A 19,428-nucleotide genomic window follows, 5' to 3' on the forward strand; every position below is an offset into this window, starting at 1 on the left:
AGTTTGCAAGAGTGGGTACGTCACAACCTTAAGTTTTGTAGATTGTGTTTTTTCATATGCTATTGTTGTCAACACTCCTACGTCTTCCTTCTTCTTTAGTTATTAACCAATCGGGGATTTTGTGTGCAGGCATTCTGCCTCGCTCAATAGAGCTCTGGAAGTTTTCCCTCCGAGCTACTATAAAAGCTGGGCGCTTTAGGCACGTATTGCCATTTTGATCACTCCGGTCTAGTGTGTGTACGTGTAATAGGAGTCAGGGGCTGTAGGCCCGCATTCGGAAGGCCCAACAGCTCAAGGTAATAGCAGACATCTCTTAACATGTGATAGCCCCAGGCAGGTGACTTGAGGGGAAGGTTTCAAACTTCTTTGATTAATGTAAGTTTCTAACATATCTGTATAAATGTACATTTTCTGCTCGTCTGAGGACTTTGTTCAATATCCTGCTGGGAAACATGTAATTTAGGGAATAAAGAGAGTTCATCGTCTGTTTATTCCCATTCAACTTAGTATGCGGGTGATTAAGATTTTCTAAACATCTAAATTTTTCACACTGATTTGGTACTTAAGATTTGGCATCTAGTCAAACCTCTGTAGTATAGGTTTAGCCTCTGCAAATTCGAGCCATAAACCGATTTAGTATTTTAGTGTTTCTCCTCGTAGACTTTTGTTCATGGCGGATCGTCTTAAACCTTTTATTTTTTACATTAAGGCCATTTAGACGAGTGTGTAACAGACTGTCGATCAGAAATGGCAGTAAACGTATTATCTGAAGTTTTTCAAGCAAGATTGTGTAAGAAACTTGTGCCTCCAAGAGGCTGGATTATATTAACCTTTGAAGCACAAACTACTAGAAGATGTAAGTGAGAGGAGCAGTGTACCTTCAGAGATATATTGCTTATCCCTTGCAAATTATTGTGTCTATACTTTTCTCTATTGTACCTGATTTTCGGACTTGTTATCCGAGCTCACGAGCTCTTTAACTGTTATTTCTTGTTGCTTATTTAGATTATCTATTTGCTTTAAAAAAGAAAGAAATTAATTTCAAAATTTAGTGCTTTAACTTATGCTCTGGTCATTTCCCTATCCACGCCATCAGCCCGGCACCTTCTTATACTAATAATGCCTCAGCTACCGGATGAAGGTGTTTTATGTGACGAATTTTGGGTTGCCTGCCCTTCAGTTTCGACTTCGTTTTGCTGTCAGATTTGTGTCATTTAATGAAATTATGTATTATTATTTTTGACGGAGTAACACTTCAGGTGTCGCGTTTCTTTTATATGTGGACGGCAAGCAGAAGAAGAAGAATTGACAAACAGAAATGCAGCCGAACATAGTTTCTACTTTCGTATGCCTAATCTAAAATAATAATATATGTGATAAAAATTCAAAGTTTACAAAGAAGGGCATACACAAATCCTAAGTATAGTTATGAAAATTCAAACTTACCTCTAGTAGGTTGTTCTTCAAACGTTGAAGGTCAGGACCACGACTGCTGCCGGCGTAGCCGTGGACAATGATGTAGTTTTTCAGCTGCGTGTTGAAGTCTTGCGGTATGTAATAGCTCCCATGAGAGTAGAATATAGCGCTATTGTATTTTGTTTCTCTGAAAGGTATGGAAATTAAAGAGAGTATGCTGCATTGTATGATATCCCTTACTAACTTCCCTTATTCTCTATACTCTAAAACAGTAATATTCAGTGTGGTACGCGGGGTCGTCTGAAGGGATACGCAAATGTATCGTAGCTTTTGTTTTCAGTGACCAGTTCAGAAAAGATCCGAGCCTGCTCATTTTCAATAAAAAACTTTTTTTGATTTAGTGTTGTTTTCTACTACTACACAGAGTTCCCTTTCCGAACTATTAATTCCAAAATATGTGTCAGTTTACATCTCCAATTGACTAGGTACGTAAAAATTACTCTTCTTGTTTCGAAATCCACTCATTCCCTTCAATACCAGCGTATATATAGTACAATAGTAATTGTTACATCAATAATTATACTTGTGCACATATAGTTCCTAGTCAATGAAACCTCGTACTTCCACACATGAGAAAACCACGTTTCTCCATCTACCTTGCCGCGTTGCCTGAGAATGTAACAGAAGACTCCAATGGTCGAACAATTGGGCTATCGTTAAGCGATGAAAATTCCTGGAAAAGTTCGCCGGCCATTGCTGGCCGCTCAGTTTTCGACTTCTGCGAACTTAACTCCGAAGTAGTTACGATGTTTCTTTTGCCCAACGACGAAATATATAGGTTGCATTATTGTTATTATTGGGTATCAGGGTGGTGTAACGGCTCACCTTCATCTCGGTGACCTTTGTTTGATTCCAGGTTTTGCTGGGGTGGGCTTTTCGATTGAATATCTCATTGTGTCAGGATGTTCTTTCTGGTATAATCACAGTATACTCGTACTTCGGGGGTACGAAGGTAAAATAAGTGGATTTTGGGGGTTCACCAACCAAAAAATTTTGAATACCACTGTTCTGAAATATATTTCTGGATATAGAATCCGTCATTTTTATGCAGGAATTCCAATTGCGACCTGTCATGTAGCCTTATTGGAGCTGCATAACCCGGGTGGCAAAGGAATCCTCGGTTCACTTAGAAGGACGTGGATTTGATTCCCCTTCGGGTGGCCACAAACTTAGAAACGAAGTTTATACTCCTTTAGAGGCACTGAATCCTGAGGTTCACTCAACCTACACCAAAAATGAACACTAGGTTAATTCTTGCAGGCAAGGACGTTAGGACATGGAGTTATAAACCCTATCCTTCCTGCTGATGAGCCTTTATCTTCCACTCCCCAAGGTTTATCACGGCCTTTACGAAGAAGTCTTCGCTTTGCTTGTTTTATAGCCTTATGATATACACTAGTGTCCAAACGTTAAGCATAATCACCAAACGAGGTCATACCGCCTGATAGGAATGTCAGACGGATTGCTGAACAAACGGAAGCTGACTCATACACACCATAATTCACACAACTTTCCGAGAAAAACTGTGTTAGGAAGGTTCCCATAGCTAAGGTAACCTTTGACAACAACTAACAAAACTTGGCAATGCCTTCCACAACAAAATATGCTGTTAATAGGGTGTATTGATACCCCTAACGGCCACGCATGCTTCGCAGCGACGTGGCAATCTCTCTATCCGATGGTCCAAGGGCTCTTGTGGCAGTCGATCCCATTCCTCCGAAAGGGCAATGCGAATGTCTTGGAGGGTCTTTGGTGGATTCTGACGGGATGCAATTCGCCTCCCCAATGCATCCCAGGCATGTTCTATAGGGTTCATATCCGCAGACCTCGCTGGCCAGTCCATGCGATGAATGTGTCTTTCCCAGCCAGAAATTCATCCACTAGAGAAGCGCAGTGCGATCGGTCATTATCGTCCATTAAGAGGAAGTCTGGAACAACCGCACGTCTGAAAAGTCGAACATGTGGTCTCAGTACCTCATCCCTGTGTCTCCGAGCGTTAACAGTGTTCCTCGAACCACCCATGAAGATGCGCAGGTCCGTACGGCCATTCAACATGATGCCGCCACCACCACCACCACCATACTAGTCCCGTTCCACGATGTTTCTGTGGTTTTATCGGCTAACCGGTTCTCTCCAGATGAATGTGCGACAGAAATCGTTCTGCAAACTGAAGCGGGATTCATCTGTGAAGAGCACATGCCTCCATTCATTCATGGTCCAGTTTCGATGTTGACGGCTCCACAGTAAACGGGCCCGTCTCTGTGCTGGAGTGAGCGGGACGCACAACGCTGGACGTCGGGCAAACAGCTCTGCTGTTCTGAGCCTCCGGTACACAGTTTTTCGGGAAACGGCAACTCCTGAGACGGCTGCACGCTCCGCTGACACTCGTCTTACAGGTGCACTCCGATTACGTCGGGCGGTTAAGGCCAGATATCGGTCATGCTGTGGGGTGGTTACCCTTGGTCGACCTGGTACCGGCCTACGACTAACATCTCCTATGTCTCGAAATCTTCTCCAAAGCCTGGAAATGACACTTCGTGGCACATTTAAGGATACAGCGACTTCGGTCTGTGTCTGGCCTGCTTCCAGGTGGCCGAGTGTTCTATCCTGCAAAACGGGATCCAAACGGCGTCGTTGTGCAATTATGTTGTCACGTTCACCACGAGGTTACACTCAGCACACTATAACAGGGCTAAAACGACTGAGGGAGTATGGAGCGCAGGCACTGACTGTGTTTACCTTGCAGTTACGCCGCTAGTCAAAGTAGGGAACAATCCTTTCCTATACAGAGCGTACACGTAAGGTTGGTAGGTGCATATGGCGTGCAATTTACGGTCTACTTCCTGTTGCCCTGCTTATTCGTAACTTATGGTTAACTTTTGGACACTAGTGTAGATGTTGTTTCTCATAGGGAACCTGAAGTATTTGTTCCGAATGTCCAATAACGGCCCAACTATATTGGTATTAATAGCCTTATTCAAATTAATATCCTGTTGTCTACAGTCCCAACAGCATACACTGTTGTCGTCCACGCGAAAGGTAGTGACATCATGATCGAAGCTCCCTCAGTACTGTGTCGTTAAAGTTGGGCTGCCTGATCATAAACGTCGTTCTCGTTGGTTTATAGTTAATTGGGTCTCCAGAATGAAAATATCCATAGAGAGTCTGTTGCATACCGTACCATACTGTACCGAGCTCGATAGCTGCAGTCGCTTAAGTGCAGCCAGTATCCAGTATTCGGGAGATAGTGGATTCGAACTCCACTGTCAGCAGCCCTGAAGATGGTTTTCCGTGGATTCCCATTTTCACAGCAGGCAAATACTCCACTTAATTAGAAAATTATCGATCTTTTGTTTGTGGTCTCATCTGAAAGACATTTTCTTTCTGAAGATACATACGAAGTTTTATTAAAAAATATTCATAATTCCCTGAGTTATTGCAGTTTTAATAATACTATGTGCTGTTCTGTCAGCTGAGTGGGCGTGGCGTGACAAGCAGATATATTTTTCAGGAATTTTTTCAGTGAATCGTTTCAATCTTGTTGGACTAACTATGGCTGCTGTGTGTTCTGGTTACTACGGAGATGTTCTGGTAACTATGGAAAAGAAGGTTGCTTTCTTAATTACTCCTTGGCGACTGTGTATTGTTCGTTTTGATTTACCTGTCACGTGGTTCTAAGTTGCTTTGATTTGTGCTCTCTGTGTGATATTGGTGCACTATGAATAAGAAAAGGAGCGTAGCTCGTTGTAAAAGAGGATCTTTTCACGGTAATCGGTATTCAAAACGTCAGGGTGATAAAAATTCCCCTAAGAGTTCTGAAACACCTAAAAGTGCTTCTGATAGAAGCTAGGTTTAGAGGTTAGCCCTTTTTCATCATTACGTCCTGACGACAGTGAGTGTAACAGTGATGTAGGGTACAGAATTATCCATCTACCCAGTTTGATGAAAGCTGTCATTGAATATGTAAGTTGTAAAGTGTGTCATAATGAGATCACTTTAGTTGAAACTTCAGTGCAGGGTTTAGCAAGTACATTTAATTTTCAATGTGCTGTCTGTGAAGGCAAGAAGCAGTTCTTTAGTTCTCCAAGAAGTAAATACAATGGGCCGGAAATCAATCGGAGAATAGTTTATTCCATGAGGTGTCTCGGGCAGGTTTTAACAAATATGTTTTGTGGTATTATGGACTTGCCACCACCAGTAAAACAGATGGCATATACTCTGACTGTTAACATAATTCTTAGTGCAACATTATCTGTGGCCAACGAATCAATGAAGAATGCTGTGGAAGAGGAAATAAATCTATCTGATGACCCATCAAGACGAGAAATCACTGTTTCTGGGGATGGAATTTGAAAAACTAGAAGGCATATATCACGATATGGTATTGTGTCGGTAATTGGAGCAGAAAGTGGCAAAGTTATTGATTTTCAAGTCAAGTCTTCATATTTTAATTTGTGCGTGCAGTTGAAACGGGCACTGAAAGGGCCAGAACATAAGGCAAAGGTTGAAAAACACACACATGTTTGCTCAGCAAACCACCAGGGGAGTGTTGCGAGCATGGAATGTAATGGACTTCAAGAAATATTCAACAGGTCAGGGCAAAATTATAATAACAATAACGTACAACGGGTGATTGTTTGGTTCACCCTGTCAATATATTTTATAATTTATAAATTATTCGAATACAGAAATGCCATCAGGGAAAACAGAGATGATGTTAACAAAATGAGGAAAGTTATCTGGCCCATATGGTATCATGAATCTTGAACTGATACTCAACCGCAAAACTGGATATTTGACAGGGCGGACCAAACAATCACTCGTTGTACGTTATTGTTATTACGAGTCAATACGGACCAATTAAGGACCGATATGGTCAAGTTTGTCGACTTTCAAAATTATAAAGTCAAGTATACCGAGTACATTGGGGATGGAGACATCAAAAGCCATACGGTCCAGATATCCATATAAGAAAAGTTGAATGTGTGGGCCACGTTCAAAAGAGAATGGGTACCAGGCTCAGAAACTTGAAGAAGAAGTAGTCAGGCAAGAAACTAAGTGATGGCAAAGGTATTGGTGGCACTGGTAGATTAACAGATGCTATTATTGATAAACTGCAGCTGTATTACGGAAATGCCATCAGGGAAAACAGAGATGATGTTAACAAAATGAGGAAAGCTATCTGGCCCATATGGTATCATGAATCTTCAACTGATACTCAACCACAAAACTGGATGTGTCCATCAGGCCCTGATTCATGGTGTGGTTATCGCCGAGCTGAGGCGGAAGGAGCTGAAGTGCACTACAGGCATCCCCACCCAATCCCAATGAGCATTATGATGGAGGTAAAGCCGATTTTCAAAGACCTAGTAACTACAGAACTTCTACGAAGATGCGTGAAAGGTCGCACACAAAATGTGAACGAATCTTTTAACAACAAGGTTTGGTCAGTGTGCCCCTAAACCAGTAATAGTGATCACAATATAATCAGAATTGTTGCTGCTGATGCATTAGTTTCATTCAATGATGGGAATAGCAGTAAATTAGAAATACTGAAACATTTGGATGTTGGTGTTGGGAAACATGCTAGGAGTGCACTGGGTCAACTTGATTTTGAAAGGGTGAGGTCAGCAGAAAAGCATCTTGGTGAGTCCACTAAGGAGGCATGGAGGACAAGGAGAAGGCTGAGACTCGAACAGCGCAACAAAAACATCGAGAAGGAGGGCACAACATACTCAGCTGGAGCACTTAATGAAGTATGAAAGCAGTTTTTGTTGTTTTACTTTTAAAGCTGATTCCCCAAAAGTTGCTAATTCGGTTCGATATGGAATGATGTGGTGGTTGTTAGGTTTGCCAAGGAAATACAGGTTGGATGCAGGGGAGGGATAAGACAAGATGTATACTTTGTGGAGCAGTGAATGATGAATTTCATTTGCTAAGAGATTGCGAGGAAACGAGGGAGATAAGACATGTATTATTGAGTGAAGAGCATCGGAAAATATTGGGAAGGGGGGATGAGAAAGCAATCTTGAGATGGATTATTAAGCAGTGGGAAAAAGGGGGTGAATTGAACAGGTATTTATGCGCGGCAAAAAAGGCCTGCGAGAGTAAAATGAAGGAGACTGAGTTAGAGGTTGGACAAGGGAGTAGGGGGGTGGAATAGTTTTGTATGTATATGGGAAGAGTGTGTATATTAGTAGTATTTATTTATGAACAAACAGGCTTTCCGCCCCATTACATGTTCACAAAGCAATAAGACACAATATTAATGATTATAATAATAAAAATAATAATAATACTAAAAATAATAATAAAATAATGATAATAATAATATAATACATAAAAATATAATAATGATAGGAATAAATAATAACAAAAATGATAACAATTCTGTAGCAGTCCTCGGCTCGAGGATCCAGCAAACTCATCACTTGTCCTTATGCCTACAGCAACTTTCGTCACATTCATTTTCCCTGACATACTCCCGATCAATACCAAAACATCGACAGTCAGCACTTACATTCTAACCAGCCATAACACAAACAAAAGTCCTCCACGTTCACAACAATAAATAACACAATCCTAACCCAGCAGAAAATCATAATAACTTACAATCAAAATTTCAACACTGGTCTCCCTCCACACTCACCTTAAATACCACTTTTATTTCAATGCATTACTACCTCTCATGTTGCAACTTGACCATTCTTTAGCCATGCTTAATCTCATTTTAAAACCCAAGCCATGCTCAGCATTACATTTGCTATCGCAACCACCACTCATTACGTGTCCTTGTGGATTCAGCACATACGTCATCTTCATTGTCCTCTAACTTACTCTCTGTCCAAACCATAACAACCAACATTCCGCAATTGCCCTTCAGTCCATCATACACTATATTTACCAACCCGCACTTAATACAATCATCTCTCCAACTCCAAAAGTTTCAGCAATAAATTAAACCATCTCATTACCAAACCATCTTCGCCTATACCAACACTTCTCCCACACCACATTTTGTTTCAATCGATAAATCTAAACTAATTCAGCAATAAATAAACCATCTACATACCAACTCCCGGATTCAGATACCACCTCTTACCCACAATTTCCATTCCAGATCCACCTCATATACCTTCCACAATACACCACTAAATCTAAATTTACAACATCTCAGATTTACAAAATAACACCGCTTAACACCGCTTCTCACCATATTTCAACCATAGTCCTCAATAACTGCGACCATTTTATACCACCACTTCTCCAACACCTCATTTCAGCAGTATGACACATCTTACCTTAATCGTATCTAGATACCAGGCCATCTTCACCTTAAAATACCAAACACTCATATACCATCTCTTCACCAACACCACATTCCAATCTCTACCATCCAAAACTCTTGTCCCTCTTAACACTCACTTAGTTAGCATTAAATAAACCTCCTACCAAACCAAAAGCTAATACAGCTACCCTTCAATACCAACACATCGCTTCATATGCCACCTCTCAATCTCATACCACACTATCATGCTATCCTCTCTCTTATATACATCAACAATAAATATACCACTTCACCATTGCCACATTTCAGCCTTCACAAATAATTACCATCACAACCTGATAAATTTACAGTGAATAACAATTACTGACATATCATAAAACTTACCAATCATCGTCAACTCCAAATATCACAATAAATATATCACTTCACCCTTACCACGTCTCAGCCTTCACAAATTATTTACCATATTTCAGTCTTCACAAATAGTTACCATCCTAACCTAATAAAATTACAATGAATAACAATTACTGACATATCATAAAACCAACAGACCATGCCATCCTGTCCTCTTACCCAACTCCCCTAACTAAATACTCAGTCCCTATATACACTAACCATTAAAATTTTAACCTACTATCTCCTTCCCTTATACAGATAACTATTCTACCCCCCTATGTATATAAGGGAAGGGGATAGTATGATAAGATTCAAATGAGCTAGGGAAGATAGGAGTTGTGTACTTAGTTGAGTATAGGGAGTTGGGTAATGATATGGGATTACATGAAGGCAAGGTCTTTCTGTTTGTGTTAGAGTTGGTGGGAATGCAAGTGTTGAAATGCTGAGTGGTGTTGTTTGCAGTATTGATTAGGTGTAGGTCAGTAACAATAAAGTGACGAAAGCGCAGAACGAAATAAGGACACTTGATGAGCATGCTTGAATATTGAGTAAGAGACTGCTACAGCAAATGACTGTTACGAATAATACTCTTATACATAGATTATTATTATTACTATTATTATTACTTTCATTATTATTATTACTATGATTCTCTCTTTTAGTTTTACTCTCTTGATTCTGGGGTGTTAATTCTACGGAATGAGGGGCATGGCACGAGGCTCTGAGGATGACTGCTGTGTTGGCTCTACTTTAGGGGTTTCACGTTTCCGGAGTGTCTAACGAGCCTTATGACATGCCCAGGGGATACGAAAATTTTCTCTTCTTTTTCTTTTTTTGGTGATCTGAGTGGTATATTATTATTATTATTATTATTATTATTATTATTATTATTATTATTATTATTATTATTATTATTATTATTATGAAATTAGGGCAGGTGCCTTTTCTCGCCATTCATGCATATTAGGGGGGGGATAAGGGAGGATGGGCAAGGGAAAATGACGGGGTGGGTAAGGCCCACTCCAAATAAGCAAAGGAAGGGAAGAATGCGATAGGTGGGATAGGAGAAGAGAGTGGATCCAGTTAGATGTGGTTTGTTGCAATGGAATGGTGAGAATAAACGCACTGTCATCTGGTTAGGATTGTTGGGGTTTCGCCTTAGGGCCCCATAGTTAGTGCCGGCTGTGTCATCATGAGTAGGGCGGCCTTTTTCTCACCAGGGTGATGACACGGCCGGACGGTAGCAGTAGTTAGTAATTTGTATTCTCTATTGTTTATTCTTCCTTTTCTCTGTATGTGAACATGTATAGGGGCGAAATCGCCTGTTATGTTCAATAAATGTTCAATGTTCAATGCTAATTCGGTTACAAAAAACATGATAACTCCCACATTTACCGCTCAAATGACATGAAACTTTGCAAGTACATTACTTTTTACAAGTTCTAGTGGATGTACTAAGATAATTAAAACAATTAAAAAATCAATAAAATGTTGATAGGTATATGAAGGAAAAATCAGTATTTTTACCTAACTGAAATTTACAAATATGTAGAAATTTTAGTAATAGTCCCACAGCATTCTTACTAGTTCATCCTTGGCTACATGTCGTTTGCTACTCAGAAAATAAAATTCAAACTAATATCATGAGTAGTTTTGCTAAAATCGTGTTTTTTGTGAGATGTTATCATAAAAAGTTGGATAATTCTTTCTTTGTAAATATTTTCATCATACTACTAAAAACAAGTTTATGGATATTAGACGCAATTATAACGTCTCCTTTGTTGGTTTACAAAATTCCATGCTGTTACATCGAAAAACAACGTAGATAGAGAGTTTTGAATCGTAACAATGCAGAGATGGCTATGAGCGGTGTATGAGACCACTTAGGCCACGGCCACTTCCTTCCCACTCCTAGCCTCTTCCTGGCTGTCGTCGCTATAAGACCTATCTGTGTCGGTGCGACGGAAAGCATCTTGTAAAAAAAATACCACACTGCTCTGGTTTTGAAGAGGGTAACTACTTAAATACAGTTCTTATTTGATCTCGATCTCTATTCAGGAGTCAGTCTCAATTTTGGCAGTAGAACTCGGGCGAACCGTTCGAAATCTATCATGAAAAGACGACGGTAGTTTCACGGTAGATTCACAAAAACGTTAATCTATATAAATAAAGTTGTAGGGGGTCCACTGTCTGTAATTTCGTTTGTTTTGCCATTTTTTCAGATATTTATTCGTTTTAGGTCAACTCAAGACCGAATCGGTGGTTTTTATTTTTCGTGTCTGTCTGTCTGATTTTCTGTTCCGCCATCACGGCGAAACGGCTGGGTAGATCTCAACCAAACTTCATACTTAGATTATACTCATCAGGAAGGTTTCGATATTCATATCATTTTAAAATCTTTGAATAGATGGGGTTTATAGGAAAACCAGAACGGTTTTCCTCCATTTTCGCTTATACTATTGATTTTGTGTAGACTCCGTGGATCGTATGTGAAACGCATTTTCATCATAAACAACTTTGGTTATGTTCATAATTTACCTTACTCTTCAAATGACGGAGAAATTTACTATTTTCTGCGAGTATCATGCTCTGCTGCAGAGACAACGAACCTACAGGTTACCATGGCAACGTCTCTGAATGCATGCCAGCAGGGAAGTAACGTATTGCCATTTTCCTCATCATGCCTTTAAATTCGTGGTTGTTTCTTGGGTAGAAGGCAAGAGAGGCGTCAATCGGCCATTCTGCCGGATATTGGCTAAATATTGTTGGAAGTTACAACCGTCCTCGAATAGCTTAAGTTATAACACCATTAGTCATCTTCTTATCTGTTTATCTAAGAATTCCTGCGCCTAAATTTCTCCTCTGTTACCACTTTCTTATATCCATAATTCATACCAGCATAATTTATTGAGGGACATTTGATTTGATTTTCCAATACATTCATTTGGTATTTACATACTTGTCGTCATTCGGCTATCCTCAGTTATAATCCATTTGCTATTAATGTCAGCTTTCTTAACTGTGTTATTTTCTTCCTTAATTATTCCGAATGCATGCGAGTGCTAATCCCGAAAGCTGGACACTCTTTTCTTTGGAGAAATATTCTAAGCTATGCAAATGTATAACTTTGGCCCCGGAAAATATCAATGGTTATTTCTCTGGCACGGGGGCTGGGTGTATGTGTCGTCTTCACCATCATTTCATCCTCATCATGATGCGCAGGTCGCCTAAGGGAGTAAAATCGAAAGACCTGCACCTGGCGAGCTGAACATGTCCTCGGACACTCCAGGCACTAGAAGCCATACGCCATTTCATTTCATTTTCTAAATCCCTGAACTGACTGGGGGTTATACGAAACCAAAACCGTAATATTTCACTCCCACAAAATATACACAACCAAACTTAATGGAAATCTACCTGCCTTAATGGAAATTTATTTCTAAACCTTTTTCTCATTTGCATCAAAATATATATTTAGCAGCCATCTGTCCAAAGGTAGCTTTTAAAGGTCAAATGACATTTCATGTTCCCGGAATGGACTGACAGTTTATAGGGAACCGAAATGGTGAGTTTTCCACAATATACACAGTACAAGACCAAGCTGATTGGAAATCGTCCCAACTTGATGGAAATCCATTTTATTTTCATGTGCTTTCTCGACAGGAGGATTAATAATGGAGATATCATGAATGGTCTGTTTTGCTGGTTTAATACAGCGGACGTAGCCCAACATGTTTTGTACGTGGAGCAGATTCCTTATCTATATAAATAAAATTGTAGGGGGTCCGCTGTTTGTTTGTCTGTTTGTCTGTCTGTTTGTCTGTTCCACCATCACGTCGAAACGGCTAGATAGATCACAACCAAACTTCATATTTAGAGTATACTCATCCCAGGGAATGTTTCGATATGATATCATTTTAAAATATTTGAATACACGGGGGATTTATAGGAAAACCAGAATGGTTTTTCCACCATCACGTCGAAACGGCTGGAGAGATCTCAACCAAACTTAATATTTAGAGTATACTTATCCCGGGGAAGGTTTCGACATGCATATCATTTTAAAATATTTGAATACACGGGGGGTTTATAGGAAAACCAGAATGGTTTTTCCACCATCACTTCGAAACGGCTGGATAGATCTCAACCAAAATTCATATTTAGAGTATGCTCATACTGGGGAAGGTTTCAATATGCATATTACTGTATTTTAAAATCTTTGAATAGACGGGGGTTTATAGGAAAACCAGAATGGTTTTCCTCCATTTTCTCTTATACTATTGATTTTCTGTAAACTTCGTTTACCGTACGTGAAACGTCTCTTCATTATAAACAACTTTCGTTATGTTCATAATTTACCTTACTCTTCACTTGACGGAGAAATTTACAGTTTTCCGCTGGTATCATGCCCTCCATTGAGTGACCGACAGACCGACAACGAACCTACAGGTTACCATGGCAACGTCTCTGACTGCATGCCAGCAGGGAAGTAACGTATTGACATTTTCCTCATTATGCTTTTACATTCGTGGTTGTTCCTTGGGTAGAAGGCAAGAGAGGCGTCAATCGGCCTATCCGAGGGATATTGGCGGAATATCGTTGGATGTTATAACCGCCCTCGAATAGATTAAGTAATACACCATCAGTCATCTTATTATTTGTTTACCTAGGAATCAGTGGACCTAAATTTCTCCTCTGTTACCGCTTTATTATATCCATAACTCACACTAGCATAATTTATTGAGGGGCATTTGATTTTCCAATACATTCACTTGGCATTTACATATTTGTCGTTATCCGGCTGTCCGCAGTTATAATCCATTTTCTATTACTTTCAACTTTCTTAACTGTATTATTTTCTTCCTTAATTACGCCGTATGTACGCGAGTGCTACAAACTACTGGATGTATTTCCACCAAGACTCATATTTAGAATATACACCTGTCTTTGATAGGTTTTAGGGCAAATATTGTTTCTAAATCGCTGAACTGACTGGAGGTTTATACGAAACCGAAACAGTGATTTTGCACTTCCACAAAATATACACAACCAAAGTTAATTTAAATCTACCTGCCTTGGTAGAAATTAATTTCTAAACCTTTTTTCTCATGTGCATCATTTCGATACGAGGATTAATAAGGGAGATATCATTAACGGACCGTTTTTCTGTACAAGTCCCATCGGACTTAACTCACGAGCGGGTGCGTGTAAAGCGTATTCCTTACAACTTGAAAACTACTGAAGACATTCAAACCAAAATTTATATTCAGCATCCACCTGTCCAAAGGTAGGTTTTAAACGTAAATAAGATTTCATGTTCCGGGATGGACTGGCGGTCTATAGGGAACCGAAATGGTGATTTTACTCTTCCACAATATATACAGAACAAGACCAACCTGACTGGAAATCGACCAAACGTGATGGAATTCCACCTCTAAACCTTTCTTCATGTGCATTTTTTCGTCAGGAGGATTAATAAGGGAGATATCATGAATGGTCAGTTTTGCAGGTTAAGTCCAGCGGACATAGCCCAAAAGGTGTTTTACATGGAGCAGATTCCTTATCAATATAAATTAAATCGTAACGAATGTGTACCTCTACACTGACTATTTTGGCGAAATTTTCGTACAGCTTTCCGTTTAAGGGGTAATAATGACCATCTCCATAATTTTTGGTTTAGTTTCCTGAAAGTCCTAATTTTTACCCGCCTCGCCCAAAATCCAGATTGCGGCATAATTTTCCAGAAGAAAAAGAAGATAATTGAAATTTGACAAAATTATACGTTTTAGCCTGTAACGAACGGAAAACATCCAAGATCATTAAATTTTTCACTTTTTATCCCCGAAGAAATATGCAGGCAATTTTTATGATGGTGCAGACCTTCGGAAATTCCTATCACATAACAGATTGCACAATCTCCGTTCAATTTGGAATGATCTACAACCTTGGTCTTATGACTTTTTGCCTATCTGTATACATTTTACGTTTGATTTTTCTCTATTAATCGATGTTAAGTCAATTTGGAATTTTCACAGCATAATTCATACTTTCGATTACTCATATGAAATACAGAATCATCAAACTCTTCACGAAAATTGGCCCACCCAGTAGCCATATGTGAGCCAAATGCTATGCATGTAGCTGTCACATAATTATCCGCAAAGTAATGTAATGTGAGATAATCTTACAAAAACGTTACCCTGTTCCACGTTTCTAACTCAATCTGACCCAAGAATAGATGACATATCATAGGACCAGCCATTTAGGCCACTAAATCCGGCGTGTCTTATGGTATAATCCTTTGTCGATATGACGTACGTTTAGTAGCAGTTAATCTGTAAATGAAGGTCTTCAATATTGTAAACACGCATATACTTTCGTATGTCGATCTATATATATTCACTGATGTCGATTTGTAGCGATCGAGAAAGGGTGGGTCTGCTATTGTAATCAGTACTCCCCACACGCTTTGACTGGCAGTATGAAAGGGTTCCTTCTCCAACTCCTGTGTAACTGTCATTAGTAAGGAAGGCCTACAATAGTAATGAATAGTTCCCTTCTCGATTTGACTTGCAGAAGGCAAGTGAGCATGCAGTTTTGTTTATAACTCCCCTACCCGATTGTGTTTGGCAGTAGGCAAGGGTGCCCGCCATTATAAAGAAATGTCCTCATCTAAAATGTGACTGGCATTAGGCATAGTGGCCCGCTATTTTGATGGAAACTCACCAACTTGGTGTGACTGGCAGTAAGGTAGCTGGAAGTAGGAAAATGGACCTGGCATTATAATGATAACTGCACAACTCAACTTCGAGTGATAGTAGGGTAATTGCCTGCCATTATAATAAAAACTCCTCAACTGTAATCTGTCTGGAAGTAGGAAAGGGGGCTGCCATTTTAACGATACTCCCCAAATCGATTCTGTCCGCGTAGTAGGCAATGGGGCCTGCAATTATAATGTAAACTTCCCAACTCGATTGTGAATGGCAGTAGACAAGTGAGCCTGCCGTTATATCACAAATACATAACAAACTTTTTACATTGGAAACAACGTACGGGGACCTCCCCATGCTCTTTCTCGGATAACGCTAAGAGACATGCAATTTTAAAACAATCTTATTTACTGCATGTACACTATTTACGTCGATATTCGAATACAATGTAGAATACCGTAGCGATGCCGGGTACATTCGCTAGTCTATGTATATAAATAAAATCGTACATTGACTATTTTGGCGATATGTTCGTACAGCTACCCGTTTAAGGGGTAATAATGACCATCTGCATATATTTTTTGTTTGTTTCCTGAAAGTCCTAATTTTTACCCTCCTCGCCTGAAATACAGATTGCGACATAATCTGCCAGACGAAGCAGAAAATTGAAATTTAGCACCATTATACGTTTTAGCCTGTGTAACGGTCGGAAAACTTCCAAGACCTTTAAAAGTTTCACTTTTTATCCCCGAAGAATATCGAAATATGGAGGCAATTTTAATGATGGTGCAGACTTTCGGGAAGTCCTATCACATAACGGATGGCACAATCTCCGTTCAGTTTGGAGTGATCTAGAACCTTGGTCTTATGACTTTTTGTCGTATTTTTATCCCTTTTACGTTTGATTTTTTCTCTATTTCTCGATGTTAAGTAAATTCGGACTTTTCACATGCATAATTCATACTTTCAATCACTTATAGGAAAGATAGAATCATCAAACTCTACACGAAAACGGCCCACCCAGTAGCCATATATGAGCCAAATGCTATGTATGTAGCTGTCACATAATTATCAGAAATGTAATGCAATGTGAGATAAACTTACAAACATTTTACTCTATTCAACGTTTCTAACTCAATCTGACCCATGAATAGATGATATATCATAGGACCAGGCATTTATGCCGCTAAATCCGGCGTGTTATGGTACAATCCTTTTTGTCGATATGACGTACCGTTTATCAGCAGTTAATCTGTGGATGAAGGTCTGCATTATTGTAAACATGCATATACTTTCGTATGTCGATTTATATATATTCAATGATGTCGATTTGTAGCGATCGAGGAAGGGTGTGTCTGCAATTGTAATCAGTACTCCCTCACCGACTTTGACTGGCAGTAGGAATGGGGTCCTTCTCCAACTCCTGTGTAACTGGCATTAGTAAGGAAGGCCTACCTTTGTAATGAATAATTCACTTCTCGATTTGACTCCCCTACCCGATTGTGTTCAGCTGTAGGCAAGGGTGCCCTCCATTATAAACAAATGTACTCATATAAAATCTGACTGGCATTAGGCATAGTGGCCTGCTATTTTGATGGAAACTCACCAACTTGGTGTGACTGGCAGTAAGCTGGCTGAAAGTAGGAAGAGGGTCCTGTCATTACAATGATAACTGCACAACTCAATTTAGACTGGCAGTAGGGAAGTTGCCTGCCATTATAATAAAAACTCCTTAATTGTAATCTATCTGGAAGTAGGAAAGGGGGTCTGCCATTGTAACGGAAACTCCCCAAATCGATTGTGACCGCGCAGTAGGCATTGGGGCCTGCAATTATAATGTAAACTTCCCAACTCGATTGTGAATGGCAGTAGGCAAGTGAACCTGGCGTTATCATCACAAATCCGTAACAAACACTTTACATTGGAAACTACGTATGGGGACGTCCCCATGCTGTTTCTCGGATAAGGCTAAGAGACATGCAATTTTAAAACAAACTTATTTACTGCATGTACAGTATTTACTTCGATATTCGAACACAGTGTAGAATACCGTAGCGAAGCATGGGTACATTTGCTAGTCTTATAAATAAAATTGTAGGGGGTCCACTGTCTGTAATGCCATTTATTTCGCCAAATTTTGATATATTTATCCGTTTTAGATCAACCAGAGATCATATCAGTACCCTTAAGCTTTCGTATCTGTCTGTCTGTTTGTTTGTTCCAACATTACGGGTAAGCGACTCAATAAATCTCAACCAAACTTCATATTTAGAGTCCAACTCATCCAGGAGCAGGTTTCGATATGCATTATCATTTAAAAATCACTGAACAGACTGGGGGTTTATAAGAAGACTAGAAGAGTTTTTTCAGTTTTCACTAAGACTAGTGATTATATGTCGACCAAAATTCATATTCAGAGTCCGTTCAGTCAGGAGCATATTTTGATATGCATATCTCTTAAAAATCACCTAACAGACTGAGGTTTATAGGAAGACCAGAAGAGATTTTTTCAATTTTCTTTTACAGTATTGACTATATCTTGATCAAACTTCATATTTAGAGTCTACTCATTCCGGACCAGATTTTGATATATATATATAATTTAAAATTAACTGAACAGACTGGGGGTTTATAGGAAGACCAGAAGAGATTTTCAATTTTCCCTTACACTATTGATTATATTTCGACCAAACGTCATATTTAGAGGCTACTTATCCAGGATCAGGTTTCAATATGCATATTATTTAAAAACCACAGAAGAGACTGGGCGTCCAGAAGAGATTTTTATATTTTTTTCTTACACTATTGATTATATCTTGACGAAACTTCATGTTTAGAGTCTACTCATCCAGAAGCAGGTTCCAATACGCATATCGTTTAAAAAATCACTGAACAGACTGGGGTTTATAGGAAGACCAGAAGAGTTTGCTTTTCAATTTTCTCTTACACTATCAACTCTATCTCAAACAAACTTCAGATTTAGAGTCTAATCATCCAGGAGCAGGCTTCAATATGCATATCGTTAAAAAATCACTGCAGAGACTGAGGATTTATCTGAAGACCAGAAGAGGTATTTAGTTTCTATTTCCTCTTACACTATTGATTATATCTCAACCAAACTTCATTTGTAGAGTCTAATCGTCCAGGAGCACGTTTTAATATGCATATCATTAAGAAATCACTGAATAGACTTGGAGGTCTATAGGAAGATCAGAAGAGGTTTATTCAATTTTCTCTTACACTCTTGATTATACGTAAAATCTGTGGGCTGTATGTGAAATCCCCCTTCATTTTAAATAAGTTAGTATTTATTTACGCCTGCTAAGCTGGTGAGCGTAATAACGGGAAGTCTTCATTCCAGTAGAGTAGAACGCAACTTTCTGAGTCAGAGAATCACAACATAGTTTAAATACACTCGCGGTAAAACTAACAACCGTGCGATGCAATCCAAGAGACTCATGAGCCTCAGCAGGACGTATGGATCAAGAATCGAACCAAGTAAACATTACCACACAATTTTCCAGCGGAGTTCATTATGCGTACGAAGCAATAACGTGG

General features: G+C 39.4%; 2 protein-coding genes across 2 annotated transcripts in view; both read right to left on the reverse strand.

Moving 5' to 3' along the window:
• LOC136876268 (inactive pancreatic lipase-related protein 1-like) overlaps nucleotides 1–19,428 on the reverse strand; it is a 343,437-nt gene that overhangs the window by 124,837 nt on the left and 199,172 nt on the right. The window lies entirely within an intron of this gene.
• LOC136876267 (uncharacterized) overlaps nucleotides 1–19,428 on the reverse strand; it is a 136,021-nt gene that overhangs the window by 53,573 nt on the left and 63,020 nt on the right. The window contains 1 exon segment of the mRNA XM_068228046.1: nucleotides 1,447–1,603. Within this exon segment, the coding sequence (XP_068084147.1) occupies nucleotides 1,447–1,603 (157 nt within the window).

The sequence above is a fragment of the Anabrus simplex genome, chromosome 6 (assembly GCF_040414725.1).
Source record: "Anabrus simplex isolate iqAnaSimp1 chromosome 6, ASM4041472v1, whole genome shotgun sequence".
Taxonomy (NCBI): Eukaryota; Metazoa; Arthropoda; class Insecta; order Orthoptera; family Tettigoniidae; genus Anabrus; species Anabrus simplex.